Below are 25,152 nucleotides of genomic sequence, written 5' to 3' on the forward strand. Positions count from 1 at the left end.
ACATCATTGTCATAGCAACTCCTTTCTTCATAGACTTACCAAACTACCAGTATTCGTTATTACAAATTTGACGTTATTTCTTTATTAATTGCGGTCAGAAGAACTTAAGTTATTTTTGAGAAAATGTGATTAAAAGTTACCAAGTTTTCGTAAATTCCGTGAAGTTTTAATTTTAAATGTTAATGCGTGATATGGTTAAAAGAAAATAACCCTTTACCACTGAAATTTTAAATGCTTTAGTTTATCCTGGATGCATTTTAACAGTTTTTTTTAGAAATGTCATTCACACCCCTTTGCTTCTAACCGCCTCAATTGTTTTATAATTATGTTGTATAAAAAATAAAATATGAAACACGTTTACAATTTTATACAGTTATTGCACTCGTAAAAATAAGGAAACTCACTTAGCTCATTCCCTAAATATTTACTTGTGCAATAAAGTATAACATAAACTTGTTTCATAATATACTATTTCAGCATCACAACACTTTCTCCATGGTTTGTATAATGACTAATAAGCCAGTAAAAAATGATTTTGTAGATCTACCTAAAAATGTGTGTTTGAAATGTGCTGAAACAAACTTTAGTTATGACTCGTGCAATAAAATTGTTTCATAATATACTATTTCAGTATTTCAACACTTTCTCTAAAGTTAGTATAATGACTAAAGAGCAAGTAAAAAATAGTTTTGTACCCAAAAATGTAGTCTATGTTGGAAATGTAATGAAACAAAATGTTAATTAATCACCTCTATGTAATGAAATTCAATTATTAAGATTCATTACAACACTGTTGGTAACACAAAATTTTCTTATTGCAATCAGGTAACATAATGTATCTTTATCAAGTCAATAAATAGTTACACAAGGTGACAAATTACAAATATAACTTACTTAAACCTGTTAAAGAACTAATGAAATGCAAATTCACCGTCACTTATTTGAAATGCAGAATTGCAAAATGGACTTTTGCTTTGGTTTTGCAGTTGCTGTGACCAGTCTGGAGTGGGGAACTGGAGAAATCTGGCGTCTTCTCTTATTCCATTCCTCCAATAATTCTTCCTTTAATTCTTGTGGTAGTGCGTTGAAAACATCTGTGTCCACGTCATCAGGACACAGAAAATTACTTTCATTCTCCATTTTCTCAACTTCAGAAGAGTTCGATGGAGAGCTCTCGAAAAATTCTGAAACTCCGATGCTTGTGGACTCCTCTATCATAGATCCTGATTCTTGTTCCTTATCATATTTTTGTGTGCTGCATACAAAGTCTTCCAAATACCTATCAACGGAACATCCTGCAGAATTTTCAGACAAACGTTTGTTGGGCACACATTCGTCATCGTCAGTTGAAAGTCGCTTTTTACACCGAGGTATCCATATATCTGTTCGCGTCTTTTTTGGAGATGGTTCTGGTTCTGACTCCGAACCCGATCGTTCCATGTTAATAAGAGGCGAAGAATTTATGGATGAATATTCCATCTTTTCTGCTCCTGTAGATACGCTTTTGAAACTTAATACAGACTGCACAGAAATGTCATTAGTCAGAAAAGAAGCAATTGAACTCCTGCCAGTTTTACGTTCTTGGAATTTAGTGAATGCTAAACCGAGTAACGTGAGGTGAAAAGGTTTAGATATATTAACCATTTTATGAAAAAGTTGCATAATCAATGCCATAAGTTTTTCTGTGGATTTCGGTGTAATAGGATTACTTCCATTAGAAGTATTATTCTTGAAAAAAGATGGAGCTATATTACACTGTCTACTTTCTCTATGACCGTATTTCTGAGTGCTATCATATTTACGCACTGTTACACGGATAGATCCGGGAATTCTACTATCTTGAGACAATAATTTTATAAGTCTATGTAGAAGAGTGGCTAACTTATCTTTCACCTCACTCTCTAAACTTATTTTTCTAAACCCGTCTTCGAGACCTATGGATTGAGGTTTCCCAGTCGGTTTTACAGGCGAATCATCAATACCATAGCTTAGTTTCTTAATGCGAATCGCAATGTCATTGCCTAAAGCTTTCTGCAGTGATGTTAGGTTGCAATTTCTAAGCTCTCCAACGCTTGAAATACCAAGCGACTGCAAAGTTTCGTACATGCAGTGACCGATTCCAGGAATGCTTCTAACATTTTCGAGATTTGACAATAGGGCTAAAGCATTACAAGGAAATATGGTAGTTTGATCATTCGGTTTGTGTGTTGCACACACCAATTTTGCAAGCAGTTTATTGTGAGCGATCCCTGCGCAGCACGTAATACCCAACACATCCTTGATTTCACTTCTGATCTCACTAGCAATATGAGAACCGACACACAATCTGTTTCTACAACCACATTCACATTTCTCATCTAAGTCACCATAAACACAACCTGTCACATTTTGTGCATAAGAACAACTACCTTCCAATCTTTCAGAAACCAAATTTGTAACATCCACGAAGTTTTCATCTAGTCCTAATTTTTCAACCTGGGAACTGAATTTGTGTAACAAACTAGTAATTTTAGCAGACACTTGTCTATAATCACTTAAATCTTCACCTCGCACCAACACCAATTGCGGGCACAGTTTAAGTCCTTCACTAACTAGCATACACTTCTTAATTCCGAATTCTCTTGCTACATAATTACTTGTCACAATAATATTCTTCTGTTGAACTCCTAGTGGACATCCTCTTAAAGATGGATTCTTGATCATCTCAACTTGAGCATAGAAACAGTCGATGTCTATATGGATTATTGTCCTTACATGATTGTTAATGGAACAGAAATCCATTGAATGGGCGAGCTCATCCATTTCTTGCAATTCTGTAAAGAAAAAGAAGGCAATTATGATTGGTACAGCAAGCTCAGGCTATAGGCCTAGCCTTAACACATGCAACAAAATGTAACAAATTGAAAACAACATTTACTTACTTTTCTATAAGATGTCATCAGTATGTCCCATGAAACTGTTTCTCTAACATTATAATAACTATCACGCCAATGTCAACAATATCTAAAACTTTCGAAAAATGTTCGTAACATTTCAAATCCCCGATCTTCTTCTAAACACCGGAATTGTATCGTAATGTTAAATACATCGTCATTTCCGATTATGAACAACCAACATTACCGTAATATTGTTCTACGCGTACTTACAACATTTGGGTCTAACATTTGCTGTTCATAATACACAAAATGTCATAACGCATATATTTTTAGTAAAAGTATTACTTATTTAACTATTACTATACGTGAATATAAATATAATATATTTGCAGCAAGTTTCTTATATTAACAAATTTAAGTGCGCACAATTGGCAACATGTGCCGCTTAGTGGTTGTTTTTAACATGGCGTAAGGAGATGGGGTTCGTGGATGAACCTAAATGAATGTAATCTGGAGGTATGAAAATCTGTACTTCTTTCATTTCATTCTGTGTGTTTTGACGGTTTCATTTTTGTAATCACTATTAAATAAATACATTACGAAACAGTATTATATCTTCTGCATTGTGTGTAATTACCATGCAGAGGTTAGACTTCAACGAAAGTGTAAATTTATCAATAAGTTAGTTTGTTCTCAGTTTACATACTGTAAATAATTACACGTTACAGTTCATTTTTGAGGTGACTTAAATCCCCAAAATATCTCATTGTGGACATTTTCGAATACTTTACTGTTATTAGGGAATAGCTTACAGCTTAGGTATTAAAATATAGTCCAACTTTTGCAAATGTGTCTTTACAGCTGCGTCAAAACACGTGTCAAACATATCGTTGGTGGATAATTTTCCGATGTCGGTATTACTTGAAAGATAACATTTCACCAGTGCTTTAAAATTGAGTGGGGGGGGGGGCACAATATGCTTTCAATAAACTGTTTTCTATCGTGGCCTAGCTTATGTTTTCATTTTCACACAATCAGAGTGAACACAATTATCGGTATTTGTTAACGATGAACTTTTAAGAAATACATCATCTCAATATGCAATGTAAAGATATTGAATGGAGATGCAATGAGAATAAGAATTTGTTAAAGTTACACTCAGTACAGTTTTATAAAGTTATAGACCTTTAAGTTATTTAGGTGACTCGTACACTTATTAAATTACTTAGGCCTACATATTTTATTAGTGAAATTCCTATCTTATCCGCATGTTTTTATTGTTTAAATCTGCGTTTTTTTCATTAAATAGGCTATCTCGTGGCCTGTCGGGAATATAGCAACGACCTCGATGCATGACAGTTACACAAAAAATTAGTAGTTCATTTGGTAATTTCCAAGAAGACGCCGGTCTTTTACAAGATATGTGACAAGATTAGTGAGTTAGTTGAGGAGATATCTAAATGGCGTGATTTCAATGATTTAAGATCATTGAAATCTTTTCACACAGGCCTACTATTCGGCCTGTCACTTAGATATCCCCTTAATTAATTTTGTCATACCTTGTAAAAGACCGGCGTCTTCTCGAAAATTACCGTTTATTTCAAACTTAATATATTGTAATTCTCTAATTTAAAGTACTTATATAAAAGTTGATAGGGAGTTGTGTACAAAATATCCAAATCATTTAAAGTAATTCTTACTTTTAAGAAAGTCTGCACTTATCATACAGTTTCTCAGTGTGCAACACAATCCTCAATAGTATACAGTGAAACCTCCATTTACGGACAAGGAAGGCACGTAGCAAACTGTCCGCATCTGGGAGGTGTCCTTTATTGGGAGGGAGGCTCCCCAATCTAACAGTAAATTTATAATATGCATTATGTATCCCTTCATACTTTAAATGAAATGTATTACTGTAGTTTAATTCCAAATACAGTATACTACAGTAAATTCTTTGCAACTTTGAACTGCAGTAGATAAGGTCGAAAAAGAAAAATACAGCACTGTGCCATGCAGTTTTATTCTAGGTCTACAGTTATGCAGTACTGTAATTAACAGTTTTCAACTTAACCTTTACGTTCAGGTGCCATGTCTCTCGAAACAGAACAACTGATTGAAGTAAAGAGAATAATCCTACTAACCCTATCGTTTGTCGAATACAAATTCACGATTGCGGAAACCTGGACCCATCAGACAGGTTAAATTTTACGTTTACAGCTAACAAGGGGTAGCCGGCTGGGCTAGTGGTAGCACACGAGAACCTTATTGTCTTCTTTCATGTTAAGGAATTTCTGTACAGTTCTCAAAACCAAATTTTCCATTTTTGTAACACATTAGGTCTTGAAATTCAAGTTCTGTCCACGGTCAGGAGGTAAAGCAAGCTTTAGGACTGTGAAACAGCTGTCTGTGTCCGTGTCTGAGAGTGTCCGTAAACGAGAATTAAATTTATCATTATTTCTATATTATTTCAGTTGGGACATAAAAATCTGTCTGTATATGAGGGGTGTCCGTATTTTGGGGGTATCCGTAAGGAGAGGTTTCACTGTATTTATTTTTGTGTTTATATCTGAAAACGATATTTTAATGAGGTCTTTTATAACAGAATTTAGCCGTTACTTACACTATTTTTTTACCAAAAAATTTAAGTCTCTACAATAAAAAATAGTTCAGACCTTGAAACATCAAATATAAGTTAGTTGTGAATAATAACCATGAGGAGGCGAGACCTAGCATGTGAGCTGTGCGAGAAGGGATGGAATGAGTTATGAGAGAGAGAGAGAGAGAGAGATGGTTAATATTACTACTATATTAATCTACATGAAGACATGGAAATTCATCTTAGACTAAAACTTATCATCCCCCTCCATACACATTGTGGATACAGCCATGGCATATGATAAGGTCGCAGGATAGGTCTTGCCTCCCATACTGTGATAGCTTTATATTTATTTTATCTAATAGGCTAATCATAAAATTATGTCATGTGACCATGCAGCATGTCATAAATGTTTTGTGTGACTGTTTTAGGTATAATTTGGCTTGAGAATAGTTGCAAGACATCAGGAGTAAGCAAACCAAGTAAGCCACTCCATCATGGCAGCAAACGTTAGGTCGTTTGAAGCTATAAAGAAAGAGCGATTTAAGGATGAAAACTGTCCAACACCGACATCTGAGGAACAGATGAAGGTGGAGGAGTCAGTTGAGCAACTTTTTGATTTGTTTTCAAAAATGGTAGAAATCGATCTCGATGCACCTACGCTTCTACGAATCCACCATGCTGCTTTTTTGAAGAAATCTCTCACCTACTTGCCCAATGCTTACCAGTGTCTAGATGCCAGTCGTCCATGGTTGTGTTATTGGATATTGCATTCGCTGGAATTACTGGATGAGACGCTAGTATCAGAAGACATCTCTAAGATAGCTCAGTTCCTCGGAAAGTGTCAGAGTCCGGAGGGAGGATTTGCTGGAGGTCCAGGCCAGTTTCCTCACTTGGCCCCAACTTACGCAGCAGTTAACGCTCTTTGCACACTGGGAACGGAGGAAGCTTATAACATTATCGACAGGGAAAAGCTTCAGAAATTTTTGTGGTCTGTCAGATCTCCAGAAGGAGCATTCCAAATGCATCCTGGAGGAGAAGTGGATATCAGAGGAGTTTATTGTGCATTAGCTGTTGCCAGGCTTACCAATATTTACACAGATGCTTTGTTTGACAACTCGGCCAATTGGATCGTCAGTTGTCAGACATATGAGGGAGGTTTCTCGGGGTCGCCGGGTATGGAAGCTCATGGGGGTTATGCATTCTGCGGTCTGGCAGCACTTTCACTGTTAGGAAAGGAGCAGTTGTGCGATATTAAGTCGTTTTTACGGTGGATCGTGAACCGGCAGATGAGATTCGAAGGTGGCTTTCAGGGTCGTACAAACAAGCTTGTGGATGGCTGTTACTCTTTCTGGCAGGGCGGAGCATTTCCCCTGCTTCACAGAATTCTTACACAACAAGATCCGAGTGCAGTGAGCATGGAACGGTGGTTGTTCCACCAGGAAGCCCTGCAGGAGTATATCTTGATTTGTTGTCAAAATTCGTCAGGAGGCTTGGTAGATAAACCCACCAAACCGCGAGATATCTATCATACCTGTTACACTTTAAGTGGCCTATCAGTGGCACAGCATTTTGTGCATGGAAAGGCGAATATTGTAGGCAATCCAAACAATGAGCTTGCACCTATACATCCCGTTTACAATGTGGGATTAGAGGCAGCACTGAATGCTTTGCAATACTTTCAACAACTGCCTGTTCCACAGACTCAACCATCATGAAGATAGCTTTAATGCTTGTGTCAGTATTGGCACATTCAGTATTGCATGGAGTTGCTGCAAGGTCGACTGTTAGGCATTGTTATGCTAAAAGAATAAAGCCTATGGGATGTTATAAACTCATTTTTAAAAAATGGAAGTGTAACGAATATTTTATTCGTGTTGGAGTTTGTATTTACATTTATATGTATCGGTAATGAATTATGTTTGGGGCAGCAGCTCTGGAGTAGGAGTTTGGGCAAGCAGTGGATTGTCACACAGTTGAGGTTATATTGTCCTTTTGAGATCTCTTATTGGTTAACCCAGTTTCAAGTACTTGTATAAGAAGAGAGTTAACAATATTGCTTACCTTGGCTGTATAGTTGTCCGTGTTAATTTGGTAATCTGTAACAAAAAGATACAAAGATCAAAATTTTATTGCTTATAAGTGGAAACAGTATTTGGTTTAATAACAGAGGCAACTATAGATAATGATGGTGCCAAAAACTTTGGCTCCAAGGATAGGACTTCAACACCTTTTCCATCTCGTAATAGATGATGCTACATAGCGTCAACAGATGTCACGTGGGAATCTGATGGTTTTAGTATTCATACATTTAATAATTTTAAAAAGAAAATTACACACATTAAGGCATAGATATTATTTAATTGTGTTTTTCGATATACTGGTATATTGTTTGGCGCTAGTGGTCTAGATTTGTTTTCAGACTGGTATGTGGTTTCATTTTTATATGGTGAATTTAAGCATAATCGATTTTAATATTGTTTGCTGAAAAGAAATGGCATGAGAGATATATATTTCTTTTAACATTCTTTTTATACATGTTTTTATTATTCTTGGGCAAGAAGTTTTAAGTGAAGGATGTACTGTTCTTGAAGTGACAGTCAAATCATGCTGTAATTTTCTTTCACAATTCCATTTCAGATAGAATGAAATTAGCTTAATTGATTTAGTATTGTTTGTTCCTAGTTACTATATGAATAATTAATATGAGTCTTATTTTTAATATGTTGTGTGCATGTGGAGATATATAGTTCTTTTTCCTTTTTTCTTATTCTGTCTTTTTTCTTTCCTATTTTTTTATCATTTTCCATTATTTTCTTCCTGCCGTACTTGCTCCCTTCAAGAATTCTTAGTTTCACAGCATGATAGATACTTCTGGGAGCATTGCTATGTATATGTCTTAAACAGTTCAGCATATAACATTATTTAATTGTTTTAATTTAGTATAATTGCAATATAGGCAAAACTTACAACAGATAACCAAACTATTTATGCCTTCAATGTATAGAGTACTACAGAAACGCAAAATTATCAATATAATGAATGGAATGTGAGAATATATCATTGTATGATTTAACTATCTACTGAAACAAATTTGACTGTGATTGAATCGTGCATTTTTGTAGTAAAATAAAATTAAAAAAATAGTAACAATTAATGAAAAATTAAACTTGCACAACAATTGTTTTGCATTTTGTAAGATTAAAAAGTGGAGTTCTTTCTCAGATATACTGACCTCATCAGTAAATCTTTTTTATATTGGCTATATTGTTTAGACAGAAGGATCTCGTCTTGAGTTTATTTGTACAGAGTCCTAAGCAATTGTGATACCTATTCTCCTAAGAGGATCATAAGGCAGGTGAGTGGGGAAAAGTGTGTTAACTCCATAAAAATTGTTTTCGAGAAAAATTATTTTTGAAGTTTAAACAATTCCCGAAAATCCTAATTTGTAATTTGACTTCGTGATCTTCTTATACAGTTCGCTAGATTATTGTTAAACTTTCTTAAAAATATCTGAAAGTCAATAAATAATGAATAAAGACTATTATAAAATAAATTAACTTTCATAGTCATAGAAATAATTTCTTAAATTATATGATCATAAATATAATCTGACAAGTGGAATGCTCAAATCATTGTAATAAATAATGCGCTCAAAATAATGCGTGTGTTTATTTTGCATACGAGTCAGAATGGAATTACCGTGATTATGAGGACATGCAAAATGTAGATGTCTCCTACCATTGAGACTTAATTGATTTTTACTTTTTAAGGAGCCTCTTCGTCATGCATTCTGTCAGAACCTTGTGTTACAAGGAAGCAGTGTTTTTTTCGTGGCACAAATGTAAAATGTACATGTTACTTAAAGTATTGAATGAAATATACTTGAAACTGTGGTAACCACATATACACAATATGATATGAAATGCAAGCTCATAGTCAAACTTGCACTTAAAACCAGTGTATGTAGCATTAAAAAATTGAGCCAACAGTGAGAATTTATATTACATTTACATTACAATTGCAAGAATAAAGGAAAACGTTTAGAAGTTAAAATTATAAACATAAACATAACCTAGAATAATTTGTAGTAATTAAAAAAAGAAACAGTTATAAAGTTCAGTTCTTCATTTTTCTCATTTAGGAATGAAAAATAGGCAGGAATTCTTGTGACAGTAATACTAAATTTAAATTTTAAATTATTATAAGTTCGATAATGCTGAACTGTTTGGGTGAATATTTAATTTTTATTAATAGATATTTTATAGTGATTTATATTAGTTTCAGATGAGAATTGCTAAAACCAATAAACAGACAGTACTTAAGGGGACTTCTAAATTAACGCATGGAAAAAGTCATAAATCTGCTAATATTTAAACTGCAAGATGCACAAAATGTTGTAGCATTATAACAGATCATTTGACGATCTCTTTTAATTTACATAATATGAATATGAGTGCACAGATCTTAAAAGAAAATTATGTGATGATCTTGATTTTTTTTATTAGTAGTTATTAAGAAGATAAATAATCTTTAAATTATATTACAGTAGTGTTTTGTAATTATTTATGTCGAAAAAAAAAAAAAACATTTATTTATAAAACAATCACTCCAATTAAAATTCATAATTTCTGTAAAAATACTAGAAATTCTGCAATCAATAACATAATAGTGTCTTTTTAACATGCTTCAGTTCTAAAGGTCTACTCACAATCTCAGCTTCCTAATATTACTTGTTTTTGAGATGGGTGTCTTAAATATTTTTAATTTTGTATATAAAGTTATGTCTCACGCCTTAAAATATTCTTAAATAATTAATTATACACTGTAAAAATTACATAAAATAATTATAGTTCAACTTCGGTGCTTCTGCAGTTTAAATGTTATCAAACATATAAGATTTTTTTCAAGCTTCCACATACAAACTGTCTTAATACTTCCATATTAAAGATATGAAGAGATCTAAAAGAGTTATACTAATGAACCGTACAATCATTTGTCACAAGTGTGGCTCTTTTTTTTTTTTTACATGCTACTTTTATTAAAGGAGTAGATATGCTATGGTATCTATACAGTCAATAATACATTATTTTAAGATCTTGCACTGATTTATGTTTGTATACAGCAATAACATTCGTCCACTGTTATAGTGAGGATCACGTAAGAGTAGTTCCTAAAAGGTTAATTTTGCCGTCTCTTCAGTGTTGCCAACTAATACCAGATATCACCAAAGAGGATAAAATCACAATGCTACGTATTGAAATAATAATAATAATAATAATAATAATAATAATAATATAGTGTTAACAATAACAATGTCTTGCTTATTTACCACATCTCATCTTTATGTTGCAAGGAATGAGCAAATGCTGGGTAATTATCGGTGCTGGACCTTGGACTCATTTCACCGGCATTATCACCTTCATATCATTCAGACGCTAAATAACCTGAGATGTTGATACAGCGTCATAAAATAACCCAATAAAATAAAAAAAATATTAAAAGGTGTTTTCTAAATGGTTCAACAATTTATTTATGAAATATTATATTTTCCTCTTGGTTTTCTCGCATATTATGTTGGTAATTAGGATTAGTATGATCTAATAATACAATTTAGTTTGTCAGGCAACAAGAAATTTATTGCTTTCATTAAAGAGTTTAAGATTCATGAGATCTAACCTAAAAATGTATTTACTTACTTGTATTTTCATCAGTTTGCTTTACTGTAAACCGAAGTCATTGCTGCCAACATAACACTTAGAAAATAACTGCCAGTTGTAGTCTTTGTCAGTACCCGAAATTCGAAACGAAGTTGGTAAAAGAAATTTCAACCTGAGAGCTAGAAAATCACTATAATCCACTAACATGTTTAGTAATAGTGGAAAAATGGTTAGGTTTCACCCTTAGGGTATTAAGTAAGCTGATCCGGAGTATACAATATATCATTTCTGTTTAATTCTATATCTTTGTATAGTGACTATTTTTTTAAGTAGTTTATTGCTCAGGTTTAAGTGAAACTGGGTCCTACTGAACTGCCACTGCCTTCAACTTACAGTGACAAATAAAGTAATTCTGCTAGATACACTTTAGGTTGTGGTATAGTTCATTTGTTGCTAACTAGCCATCATATGTAAACACACTATTCTGATTTATATATTTGATGTGCTAATAAAGTAACGTTAAATGCTGTAATTACCAGAATTTCATTTAAGACTTCATTTGTTTAGACTGCTAATTAACTTCTTGATATGAATATACGATGCAATTATTTATATTGCAAATCTAATGACTGTATAGAATACAAGCATAATTTTATTCCTTTGTTTGGAGCACTGAGTGCAGCTGTTTCACTGCTTTTCACACACAAATACACATACTCTCAGGATGTTTGCATTGTGCATAGTGTTATATAGAGGTACGAAAAGAAAATACTGCCTAGAAAATAACATACAGATGAAAGAAGCAGAGAACAGAAAAAAAGCCTGTATTTATATCAACCTGGATGATGGTAAATATACAAAGGATGCATTTCTTATAGGAATTATATTGCAATAAGATAAGTTTAATTCGAAATTCTTCTCACGTTGAGTGAGATTCTTCGAAATTGTACTTGCACAAGCATAGCTCAGGGGTATTGAGCTGGACTCGTGATCTGAGACTGTGCTCTGACATGGATTCAAATTCATCTTGGGCAGATTAGTTGGTTTGGCTTTTTCCGAGGTTTCCCCCAAACCTAGAGTGACTGTCAGGTAATCCCATGGCAAAACCTCAGATTCACCTCGTCACCAATTCCACCAATGCATATAACCTTAAAGTTGATACAGCATCGTTAAAAGAACAATTTTTAAAACTTGATATAGAGAATGACCCGTTATTGTGTACTCTTAAATATATGCATCTTGTTATACATTTGAAAACAAACAAAAAAATATCACTTCGGAATGTGTATTACATGTCTTTCTCGTGTTAAATTCTATTGTACCTGGTTAACATGTTTCGGCTTTTTATGGGCCTTCTTCAGAACTCAGAGCTCTGTATTTATATCAACCTGGATGGTGGTAAATATACAAAGGATGCATTTTTTTTCTTCAGAAAAAATATCATATGAACCAATTATGGCTTAGTTACAGAGAGATGACAAAGAGACGTTATCATTGAACAATGTTGTTCCTAACCACGTAAAAGTTTATAGTCACAGTTTGTTTTATCATACAGGTGTTCAAAATGTCCACCATTACAACTGCAACACAGGCATGCCCATCTATGTCATGAACTCTTTGATTTTAGAAGAAGAGAGGAGAGTTCCAAATCCTAGCACATATCTCCACAGTTGATTACCACAAGTGGTCTCAGTTGGGATGTCTCCCAGCATACACCAGACGCTTTAGATGACCTAACAACCAAAAATCACAAGATGTGATTGGGTTATCTTGCTGGCCACAGAACAGATCCATTCCTCTCAATCTGTAATCCCGGAAATTTCATATCCTAATGTTTGGGATAATGTGCAGCATAAATACTGGGAGCAGCACATGAATTCAGTCATGCCTCCCCAAAATAAGGCTCATGTCACTAAGTTTGCCATTATAATTCTCATGTCTCTCATTGTGAGAAACATTGTAACTAAGCCATTTAGGCCCATAACACACTACAGTGAGAAATGTATAATGTGTTTGTCGAGCTTTAACACGGAGTAATGCTCGAAATAAGGTATAGCTGAAATTGGTTGCCTAGCGAGTTTTTGAAAACATAGCTACCCCCACCACCTGTATTTCTCGCTCCCACAGGTATCCTAATCTAATTGTATCATTTAAAATTTATATTCCGTGAATGAAATTGAACTAACCTGCCCCATTTCTGTTAAAGTTGTATATATTGACATACTAAAGATGCGTCTTTTGTAAATTTGCATTGGGTCTAGTGTTCAGTATGAATATAACACATGCTGAATCCCTACAAGTTCTCTGATTCTTCTATCTTACATGAACAACATAAACTGTTGCATGTTTATAAATGAAATATGGAAGTGAAAAATTTAAAACATGATTGTTTTGTTAAAGAATTGTTATGGTCACTATTTACAGAATGGACTTGTGAGAAGGGAATGATGATGATGGAGAATATAATAGATGCACATTATTTTGTGTTACCCTCTCAAGGGAATGTCTATTCGCTCACCAAACTTTGTATGTCAAATGGCGCAAACAAGATTCTTGCTGCGTCTCTTCGTCGTAAAGTTTTCTCATTTGAATATTCCGGGGATTCTGAAGGATTCTTGAAAGCAACAGTGAAAGAAGTGTTATTCACTTACATTCCAAGTAAGTAAATTCTTACTGATGGTTGTTCATTTTGAATTTACGAACTGGATAAGTAAAAGCCAAGAAAATGAACATTAGAATATACTTGATTCTCCGGAAACATTTTTATGGGAAAATTTTTGGAAATCATTTCTGGGTGGATTAATAAAAACAGTAATAATTTTTTTTAATGTAAAATAAGTGAAGACACTCAATTTTTTTTAAATTTACAATTCTTATTTTGGTGCTCTAGTAACAATAATGATTATGTATTAGGCAACAAACAACCAAAGGTGCCATATTGAACATTGTAAGACTTTTTTTTTTTAATGGCTCTGCTATGTATGTGTTGGAAAAAAATATATATAATACATTAAACTATCTTTGAGTACTTATTTTAAACGATTCCTGAAATGCTTTCTAATTTTTTCCATAAAAATTTCCCATCCATATCACTTAACTATTGTTAATGGCATGCATTTGTATGAAATATTTGTAACAAGGTTATTCTTTTTCAGATGGGACAGAAATTATTTCAATAGACGCATTTACTAGGTCTCAGTCAAGTGATGATTTTGTGATAGGAATCACAATAATAAAGGTGTGTTGAACTGGTTTAACTTCTCCTATTATTTGATATGTGACAGATGTGGAAGCAATCAAAACTTATTCTTATATTCTGAAGTTATTGCTCAAGATTTTCGGTTAATAGTAAAACTAATATTCCTTTAACATTTTCCACCTCAAGAGTGGAAAGGGATCTGGGATTGTACATGCAAAATAGAAGTGTAGTGAAATATTAATGTCGTACTTTTATTTAAAAAATGATGTTTTGTTCTTTTACACTTGCAAAAGTTATTCAATAAATTTTGTCAAAATTACTGGTTAGTGCATATGAAATAATTTTGAGAATTCCCCCATATAGAAGTTAAGTTTCAAAAGATTTCATCAAGCGCGGCACTAAGCAGTGTGGAAACTGGCGTCATAGACAGTGGTCATTGAGTTTTACTGTGCATGTACACAAACAATTTGTGGACACCTTGCAGCATCCTTTTGATCTCAGCCATGACACCCCCTACAAGATGCAATATGTGCGTGAAATCATTATGGCAGGATTAAAAGTGACAAAATGGGTGATTTCATAGCAACTTGGAATTAATGAAGTAATATGAATTCCATTATGCAGCATCCGAATTATTAAAGGGCTCTTTATTACTCATTTCAAGACTGCAGACTCTGGAACCAAAGATGCAAAGAAAGAAGTAAGTTGCAAGCTCAGGATGTCAATTATTTTCTCGAGCTGTAATCGAGGATGAAACATGAATTCACATTCAGAGCTAAAAATAAAATTGAAATCCATGAAATGGTGCCACGGATGTTCTTGCGCAAGTAGTTTAGGCAGTCCTTCGAGCAATATTTCTTTGACACATGAAAGTAGTTATTCTGATGGAAATCATGAAGAATGAAATGACCAACTCTGAGGAAAACACCACAATCCAAAAAATAAAGTAAGATAAAGTAGTACCCCTTGACACCTTGGGGCTTCTGGGGATCTTTTACCGCCTGAATAACTAATACCCAATTTGAAAGGAGATAGTACACCACAGAGCTGTTCTGGAACTTATGGTGTTGAAAAACTCTTGTCACCATGCTAGCACGAACCTGCTACCTTTCAGTCCATAGTGTGTCCCTGTACCAAATAACTACTACAATTCCCTATCCATAAGATAGAAAAAAATATATTTTATATGAAGTTCTACCAGAATATATGATTGAAGTTCCTTACACAAGACAAGACCACACAATTATCTGAATAAAAAAAAAAGCAATCAGAAAACTATAGTGGCTGTCATCTCACAGCTCAGATTTATTCGCATCTACTTTTCATTTCTATGTTGCAATGAAAATTTCATCTGCAGATGAAAACTTCAGAATGACGGAAGTATTCCATGAGGTGAAGAGATGATGATGAAATTTTATGAGTAGGAACTACATGTAAAAGGTAAAGGTATCCCCGTAACATGCCATGAAGGCACTTGGGGGGGCATGGAGGTAGAGCCCCATGCTTTCCATGACCTCGGCACTAGAATGAGGTGGTGTGGTCGGCACCACGCTCTGACCGCCTTTTACCCCCGGGAAAGACCCGGTACTCAATTTTATAGGAGGATGAGTGAACCTCGGGGCCGTTCTGAAAGTTTGGCAACGAGAAAAAATCCTGTCACCACCTGGGATCGAACCCCGGACCTTCCAGTCCGTAGCCAGCTGCTCTACCAACTGAGCTACCTGGCCGCCCAGGAACTACATGTTATTACTAAAAAGTGCCAGATAGCTGTGTAAGTTGGCATAGACTACACAGAAAATTAGTGCACGTATGTATTATTTCTAAATTATCACACAGAACCCACATACAGTATGTCTCTAGTTGTATTCTACTGTGAAACCTGCCTTAAGTGGTTACCAGATTTTTTTTTTTTTTTTTTTGGAAAATGGCCATTAAGATGGATGGCTGCTAAAGAAAGGTGAGAAAAATTTGAAATTTGGAAATCTTATTTAATCACACGATTAACTGTGTTATCTCAGGCATAGCAGTACAGTGCAGTTCAGTTCATCGTGGCAGTAAAATTCGAGTACGAGCAATACTGATACTGAGCCTGTTATTGCCATAAGCATACTGGCTGCCTAGTTGCTTGCTATTAATCACTGCAATTCGTGACAAAAACTTTCTCGGATCAGTATTCATCAACTTTCATCGTTTAGTCATTCAACAGTATGCATTTTGCATATTGTAAAAACACGATTTATTATATATGTTGAATACCACAGGACTATAAAACAATAGATGAAAACTAATTACAATGAGCTATTGGAACACATCACACGGATGATTTTTCAATAAGAATACCCTAGACATTATGAAATGAAATAAATTGAGATAGTATAATTGAAAATTTAAAATATCATTAGTGAGAAGATTCTCAAGAAATTATTTCAATTAATTAAAATCTGTCTCAGTGAAATGTACATTAGAGTCTGTATAGGTCAGTTTCTGTCTGATGCTTTTCCATTTCACTGCAGGCTAAAGCAATGAGATGCACTATCACCTTTACTTTTTAACTTTGCTCTAGAATATGCCATTAGGAAAGTCCAGGAAAACAGAGACGGTTTGGAATTGAACAGTTTACATCAGCTAAATCTATTGACTGACATGAGCCTGTCGCATTTAAGCACATTTAAATACCATTGACCTGGGCCGGGATCAAACCCACAAGCTCAAGCACAGAAGGCCAACACTATACCGCCGACTATGAAGAATGTTACACAACACAGAACTGCATACATTGTATTCTTCACCTAACATATTCGTAATTAAGAACAATAAATTCAGATATTTGAGTGAATCCAAAAATCCATAGAGAGTGTTATTCTCTGTGGCAAATCATCTGCATATGAGGAGAACCAATCAGAGATTGCTGCGGCATTGTAATATAGATTACTTGTGCAAGAGAGTGACGTCTCATGTGAGAGAGAGACGGCGATACCGGAGTCTGCATTAAATATTTATCTCGTTGTAGCTCCTAAGATAATCGCGCTGTAATTTTTATGATTAATATGTGAATGTCTGGGGAAAGCATAGAAAAAAATTCGAAATACAAATCTTTTTTGGAAACATAAAATATAGTAACTTCGAAGTGATCTGTTCAAAATGAACATTTACACCTTCAGAAGTTGGTAAGTGGCGAACTTTTTTGTTTTTCACGTTAAATAGGGAGGATCAAAGTGAAAGAAATGTTGAAAAAGAATGAAAATTACTTTTAAAAAGTTATTGCTACTCAAAATCTTTACTGGTTTCCGAGTTATGGCGAGTTAAACAACTGTTTTCGCTTCGTCGAAGGACTCAAGACTCGGCCTTTTGTCTGTTAAAAGAGGAAGAATGCTGGAATATTAAAAAAAAAAATCTCGTAGTAAACTCTAAATATCATTTGTGCGTGGTCTGTATAAAACAACCTTTTATTTCTCTTTTATCACTACCATTTGCTTTACTGAACAACAAGGTGTAACAGAAATATTCTTTTACATGAACGAGAAATGACCTGCTTTTTGTGCAAATATAAATAAAGAAGAAGAATGATAAGAGTGTGTCAGCTTGACCGTGTGTGTTTGTTTTCTATTTTCTTGTATCTGTGTGAATTGAGTGATGCAGGAGTTCTAAAGAATAGAAGAATACTTCCAGAATGTATTAAGATCGAACACTGCGCTATAACCCATATTCTTGTAATAATTGTACAGAGGGAATGGTTTGACCTAAAATTACGGTTTTTTTTTTTTTTCGGACGTACTTATAAATGCATTCTCTTTATATGTGGCAAGCTACTGAAGTTCAGAATTACATAAATGTCCGACCCCTTTGATAGCGATATTCCTTTATTAGGCAACGCTGCACTCCTGTGATATGCAGGAGCTGTGAAGTCGCTGAAGACCATATGGGCTATTCCATATGAAATCGATCAGTAAAAAACCTTGCATTTTTTTTATACTCTAATTTTTTCCCTATTTATACAAGGTGCTGAGGAGAGTGCATTTGCAAAAATATACTATCGAAAGTCAAACGGTTTTCGTATTGTTGAGCGACAAATTTAGTGTATTTTAGAAAAACAAGCCTCTTTCAGTACTCAGAACTCTGGAACCATTTACTGCAGAACATTGAACGGGAGCTCATTTTGAAGCTGACATTTGGTAGGTTATGATAAGAAGTAATCCTTATTTTTATTGTATACAGAGAGACAGATAATGTGATTTTACTTACTTTTAGGCTTTTTGCCCATTTGTAAAAATATAAAAAAATATTGAGAAAAAAACCTTGCATTATTAAGAGGAATTTGGCATTGTTTGCTCAGTGTCATGGGAATAAGTTTCGTGGGTATTAAATAAATTATATTCACACGCCTAGACTTGAAAGGCGCAACACAGCAAGCACTGGCCGAGAGATGAAGATAAGCGAGGGTTGGGCGTCATTTTACTCCCGTGTTTATGAAAACCTGTGATAAAGCTAGTCCAGCTATGCGCTATTAGACGAAACATCACGTGTTTGTCTCCTGGCCTTGCTTGGCTAGGCTAGCTCCCGCCTCACAGTCAGCTGGTTAGCTCATGCGCGTACTATTTATTTTCTTTATTTGATTTTTCAATACTTTCTTATTAACGTTTCACCAGTAAAAATATGTGTTTATTTGTACTTTCAATGCGGAATCTAACCATATATTTTAAAAATATTTTTTCGTGGGCGAAGGTGTCTTAATGAAGAAAAATCTAAATTTCTCCATTTCCATAAAAAGTAAGAAAAACTGTTTACATGTCAATATAAACTTTAACTTTTCATCATCAAAATAAACCATGATTTTGATCATTGGGTGAAAGGGTTTCGGAGCCACAACAGTTTAAAGTTGCTAATTTTATGAAAATATGATAAATTAAAATATTTTTAATTTAAACACATTGAAGTTCTGATGCCTCAAACTTTGCACAAAGCACTGTATCATAGTTGTCTACGGACAGAAAAAGTTTCATTGTATTTAAAAATTGCAAGGTCAATTTTCTCTATATTTCGGTCGATTTGAGATGGAATAGCCCATATGCAGGAGATTTGCTGCTGAGAATAGTTGGAAGACCTGAAGGAAAAATATCTTTGGGAAGGCCGAAACATAGATGGGAGGATAATATTAAAATAGATTTGAGAGATGTGGCATATGATGATAGGGACTGGATTAATCTTGCTCAGGATAGGGACCAATGGCAGGCTTATGTGAGGGCAGCAATGAATCTCCAGGTTCCTTAAAGTAAGATAAGATATTAAAAGTGTTGCTGGTACTAATATAGTCATTTATCATATTTATACCAACAACAGGGCAGCATGTGACCTGTGTGCTGATTTTCAACTCATGTAAATAATTCTTCGATATGGACTGTATCTGCACTCCCACTTGCTCCACAGCCCCTGCTGTGCCTTCAGACAGATGTCAACAAAAGATAGCATGCCCACTCGATAGTACTTACTTACTGGCTCTTAAGGAACCCGAAGGTTCATTGCCGCCCTCACATAAGCCCGCCATTGGTCCCTATCCTGAGCAAGATTAATCCAGTCTCTACCATCATATCCCACCTCCCTCAAATCCATTTTAATATTATCTTCCCATCTACGTCTCGGCCTCCCCAAAGGTCTTTTCCCCTCTGGCCTCCCAACTAACACTCTATATGCATTTCTGGATTCGCCCATATGCGCTACATGCCCTGCTCATCTCAAACGTCTGGATTTAACGTTCCTAATTATGTCAGGTGAAGGATACAATGCGTGCAGCTCTGCATTGTGTAACTTTCTCCATTCTCCTGTAACTTCATCCCTTTTAGCCCCAAATATTTTCCGAAGAATCTTATTCTCAAAAACCCTCAATCTCTGTTCCTCTCTCAAAGTGAGAGTCCAAGTTTCACAACCATACAGAACAACAGGTAATATCACTGTTTTATAAACTCTTTCAGATTTTTGGACAGCAGACTGGATGATAAGAGTTTCTCAACCGAATAATAACAGGCATTTCCCATATTTATTCTGCGTTTAATTTCCTCTCGAGTGTCATTTATATTTGTTACTGTTGCTCCAAGATATATGAATTTTTTCACCTCTTCGAAGGATAAATCTCCAACTTTTATAGTTCCATTTCGTACAATATTCTGGTCACGAGACATAATCATATACTTAGTCTTTTCGGGATTTACTTCCAACCCTATCTCTTTACTTGCTTAAAGTAGAATTTCCGCGTTTTCCCTAATTGTTTGTGGATTTTCTCCTAACATATTCACGTCATCCGCATAGACAAGAAGCTGATGTAACCCGTTCAATTCCCACTCGATAGTGGTAAAGAAATTTCGAACAAGTAATACATGAAGTTGCAAATTAACCTATTAATTACAAATGAAAACAATAAGCACATAGTACAGACAATTTTGAATATATTAAACAAATTGCTTCAGGATAGCAGTTCCATATATTTCTTTTTGTTTTTATCTGACAATATGATACTAACTTATCTTTAATGAAAGTCAGTAAAAGAGTGATTTCCGTCATTTCTCCTTCCAGCACATATGAATGACAAAGATAGACGAAAAAAGTTTTTAATACAAAGCACATTAAAAAGTATGTTTACGCCCGTTTTTAACACTATGTTAACAATTTTTTTCCTACCTCCAGTCAAGTGAACACAGCACAGAGACGTACCTGAATATTTACTCTGAATGGGAACCTAGTTCTGAAATTAATTTGGACAGCGTATCCCAGAATTGTCTGATGATTGAGCTGAACTTCATTCCATACCAACTGTACCACACTCAGCTGTGTACCAATGCAGAAGATGAATCCAATAAAGAGGTAATGTATAAGGATGTGATTTTGTGGTCACTATTTTACCTTTATCACCTCCCAATGCTGATATAGATTCTAAAGGCTCTGACATTTATTAGGACTTGTCTGGGATGGAACCTCGCTCTGTCGAGGCAGAGACAGGATGGCGTGCCTGTCAATGTCGAATTGATGAACACTACCAATGTTACCTGACTTGAAATAATAATCGTATAGGACACTCAACCAACCACTGTTATGATGAAAGAGTAGTGGAACGGAGAAAAATTCTCTCTGGCACTGGGATTTGAACTCGGGTTTTCAGCTCTACATGCTGATGCTTTATCCACTAAGCCACACCGGATTCCCATTCTGGTGTCGGATCGAAACGTCTCAGTTTAAGTTCCACCTCTTGGGTTCCCTCTAGTGGCCTGCCCTCTGCACTACGTCATAGATGTCTTATGAATGTAGGACAATGTCCACATATGCGCGGAGGTGCACTCTTATGAGTGACTGATTGGCCGGGATCCGACGAAATATGCGCCGTTTTAAATCACAAAGTGATTTACGCATATCATATATATTACTTTAATGTACCGAAGCACACATGACGTTTCCATGCAGATATTCTGCGTCATCGTACGATGAAAGAGTAGTGGAATGGAGAAAAATTCTCTCCGGCACCGGGATTTGAACCCGGGTTTTCAGCTCTACGTACTGATGCTTTTTCCACTAAGCCACACCAGATTCCCAGAGAGAATTTTTCTCTGTTCCATTACTCTTTCATCGTACGATAACGCAGAATATCTGCATGGAAACTTCATATGTACTTCGGTACATTAAAATAATATATACAACTACTGTTAGCCTAAGTACATCAAAAGCCAATCCAAGCAACAGAAATCAATATTCAAAATATTAGAATAAAAAATCCTGCCAGTATTTAATACTTATATCCAAAGTATTTGCTAAAAATAATAATCTAAAATCCAGGACTGCTGATATATATTTTAATGATGCCTGAATTCTCATAGCTAGTACAAGTTCCACACAGCACCTACTTAATTACCAAGACATCAATGATGCGCTTGAATTAAGAATATTACACCAATTAATAACATCCTAGGCGACGCTACTCTCCCTGGTGGCAATGAAATAACAGATATGTTAGGAGGAGAGAGGAAAGAGGAAGAAGCATATTACTATGAATGAATATACACAACACAGAAATTTGTTCTAAACTTAAACCCGAATTAGCCAAGAAATGAAAGTCTCCACAGAACCCAGGAGATTCAATCAGTACAACACTACACAGAAAGAAACAAACAGCCATATCAATGGTCAAACACAACACGTTACAACTTCAAAATCGTTAATGATGGAAATAAATTTTATAGATACATGTTTAATAGTATCCTGTTACTTAGAAAAAAATATTACTTACATAGGCCTAAGGGTGAATCAAATAAAAACTTTAAAATTTTATTTTCCGTTATTGTTTCATATTTCGACATTGTCTCCGCAAGTCTGTTCTCTCTCCTGTGATATTGGCCACTGATGGCAAACATTCTACACAATAAGTACAGCTCATGTATTTTGTCAAGACACTCGCGATGTGCAGTACGGGAACAACGTTTCTGTGAAGGGGGTAGGAATTGAAGGGAAGGTCGGGCCTGTGTCTACTGAGTTCAAAGCAAAGACAAACCCATTCCCCTATAATTCGTAAGTAGACTCATCCGATCTCGTGCACAGCTCTGTAGGAAGATTTTATTTTATTTTATTAGGTTATTTTACGACGCTGTATCAACATCTAGGTTATTTAGTGTCTGAATGAAATGAAGGCGATAATGCCGGTGAAATGAGTCCGGGGTCCAGCACCGAAAGTTACCCAGAATTTGCTCGTATTGGGTTGAGGGAAAACCCCGGAAAAAACCTCAACCAGGTAACTTGCCCTGACCGGGATTCGAACCCGGACCACCTGGTTTCGCGGCCAGATGCACTGACCGTTACTCCACAGGTGTGGACCTGTAGGAAGAGTGGGGGAGTGTCTGGACATAATGCATGTGCTGTAACTTCGATTATGGCACCATAAAAGTAAGTTTATATACAACAATGCTCAACCAATGCCTCAATTACTTTAGAGAAAACTCGAGTGTTGAAGAAAGATTTCGTGACTAGTTATGGGCAATAGTCTTTTAGTACTATCAATACTATTGATAGTTATGACTTCAACTATTAATAGTCAAATTGTTTCCAATACTATCGATAGTTTTGGCGACTATTGATAATATCGAAAAATTGGAAGATCATTCATAATATTATAAGGGTTTCAAACTGGGGCTGGGCAACACGATTCTTTTTCAGCAATTCAATGAGACACGGTTTTTTCCCAGTCCAAGATTTCAAGCATTCTTTTGAATCGTAAACAAACAACTCACATGATTCTTCGCTTTGCAATCATGGGTAGAATAAAAGCGTTCTACATATCTCACATAGATGGCAGAGTAGGTCCAGGAAGGACAGTCCCTTTATAATGAGAGTTGAGACATGGAATGGTCTCTTTCTGATTGGCTGGAACCGTTTTCATGACCGCCATTAATCTACAAAATTATGGAAGATAATGATTCTCAATTATAATTTATAAACTCAACTTTATTAACAAGTACATTTTTACATTAAATCCCTATTTAACTACTACGTAAATTTCAGGCACACACTCATTATTTTTCATATTTAACCAAGCAAATTCAGTATTTTATTTCCATTTATCTGTTTCTTATATCATACACCATTCACCCATAACTAAGTAATTCGGTAAGGAAGTATCATCTGTATTCACTGGGATCTTCAGTTCCCTCGGGAAGACTGTTATCAAAAACTGAAAACTTAATCAATGAAAGGCGAAACATCTGCATCCCAACAAAGTGGAAATGCTTATTTTGATGGGAAACTTATCCTTGGAGCAATGGCCACATGTTTAAAAAGCACACAATGATGGCAAATGTTGGGACTTTAAGGACAGATATTGTGTGTTATTGGTAGGCCTATGAAATTTAGATTCAATTCAGTATATATTATTAAATTAACAATTTAGTACGTGTTAGATATAAATTCAGAAATATATTCAGTTTATAACCAATTAACAAAAAATTTTGTAATGACTATCAAAAGTATCGATAGTTTTGATTATAATTATCGGTAGTAAGCACAACAGTTGACAGTATTATTGATACTATTGTAAGTGACTATCACCCATCTCTATTTTTGACTATACTGTCCTACAACAACATCCATTCGTTTCATTCTGCACTGCTCCCCCACCTTTATTACAATCCTGCTGCTCTATATCAATGGAGTGTCAGATCTAAAAAAAAACACATCTGTTTGTACACCACGGATGAAGATTAAGAAAACTTCATTTTTACTCTGAAATTTAACTCCCACATAAACTTCGAACATTCACTGGTAAATCAAATTAAAATCTAATGTTGCAATACCAGGTGGTGTGGCTTCTATCAGGCAGTGATGAGAAAATCCACATGTTCAGAGAAGACAGAGCAAACCACACCTACAGCGAAGTGGATGTTGCTGAGCACTTCCCAGAACTTGTGGATCCTCCCAGCATCATCCTGTGGATGGACATCTATAACTTCGAGACTCAAACACGGTATGAACTAGTAGGGGTGTGTCATTATTTCAAAAACGTATGTATTTCTTATTGTGAGAGATTAAAGACCATTGTTCAGCAGTTTCTCTCTTTTATTTTAGAGTTAACTATACATAAGATTGTGAGTGATAATTAGATGCCAGGAAAAATTAGTGTACATACATAAAAAGTTCAAATTTGATCTGAACTTAATTTATTTATGAATATTATATTAAAATTACAATTAAGGCGTTCTCTGGAACAAGAGCTTAACCACAAAATCTTGAATTTGAGATACAGAGCATCAAACATTTTAGATTTTATACACTGACAGATCCTTGATCTCCAGAGAA

At 35.0% G+C, this 25,152-nt stretch overlaps 2 protein-coding genes across 3 annotated transcripts in view; one reads left to right on the top strand and one right to left on the bottom strand.

The window, feature by feature from the left end:
- Window positions 1-737: 737 nt before the first annotated feature.
- On the bottom strand, window positions 738-3,102 carry PolI (DNA polymerase iota). The gene is made up of 2 exons (XM_069825462.1): window positions 2,922-3,102; window positions 738-2,813 (listed from the first exon to the last, which is right to left on the bottom strand). Exon 2 carries the CDS (start codon window positions 2,800-2,802, stop codon window positions 934-936), a length of 1,869 nt encoding a protein of 622 aa, XP_069681563.1. The 5' UTR covers window positions 2,803-2,813; window positions 2,922-3,102; the 3' UTR covers window positions 738-933.
- A 156-nt stretch (window positions 3,103-3,258) lies between these two features.
- The window catches only part of LOC138699516 (KICSTOR complex protein kaptin-like), a 32,647-nt gene continuing 10,753 nt past the window's right edge, over window positions 3,259-25,152 (top strand). Inside the window, exons 1-6 of one of the 2 annotated variants that reach the window (XM_069825464.1) lie at window positions 3,259-3,392; window positions 5,904-5,954; window positions 13,557-13,790; window positions 14,288-14,370; window positions 21,007-21,183; window positions 24,654-24,820. In XM_069825464.1, coding sequence (XP_069681565.1) covers window positions 13,577-13,790; window positions 14,288-14,370; window positions 21,007-21,183; window positions 24,654-24,820 — 641 coding nt within the window. In that variant the 5' untranslated portion in view covers window positions 3,259-3,392; window positions 5,904-5,954; window positions 13,557-13,576. Of the gene's footprint in view, window positions 3,393-5,903; window positions 5,955-7,189; window positions 13,791-14,287; window positions 14,371-21,006; window positions 21,184-24,653; window positions 24,821-25,152 lie in introns of those variants that run through there. The other variant, XM_069825463.1, reaches the window with a different exon arrangement.

This window comes from Periplaneta americana, chromosome 5 (assembly GCF_040183065.1).
Source record: "Periplaneta americana isolate PAMFEO1 chromosome 5, P.americana_PAMFEO1_priV1, whole genome shotgun sequence".
Lineage (NCBI taxonomy): Eukaryota > Metazoa > Arthropoda > Insecta > Blattodea > Blattidae > Periplaneta > Periplaneta americana.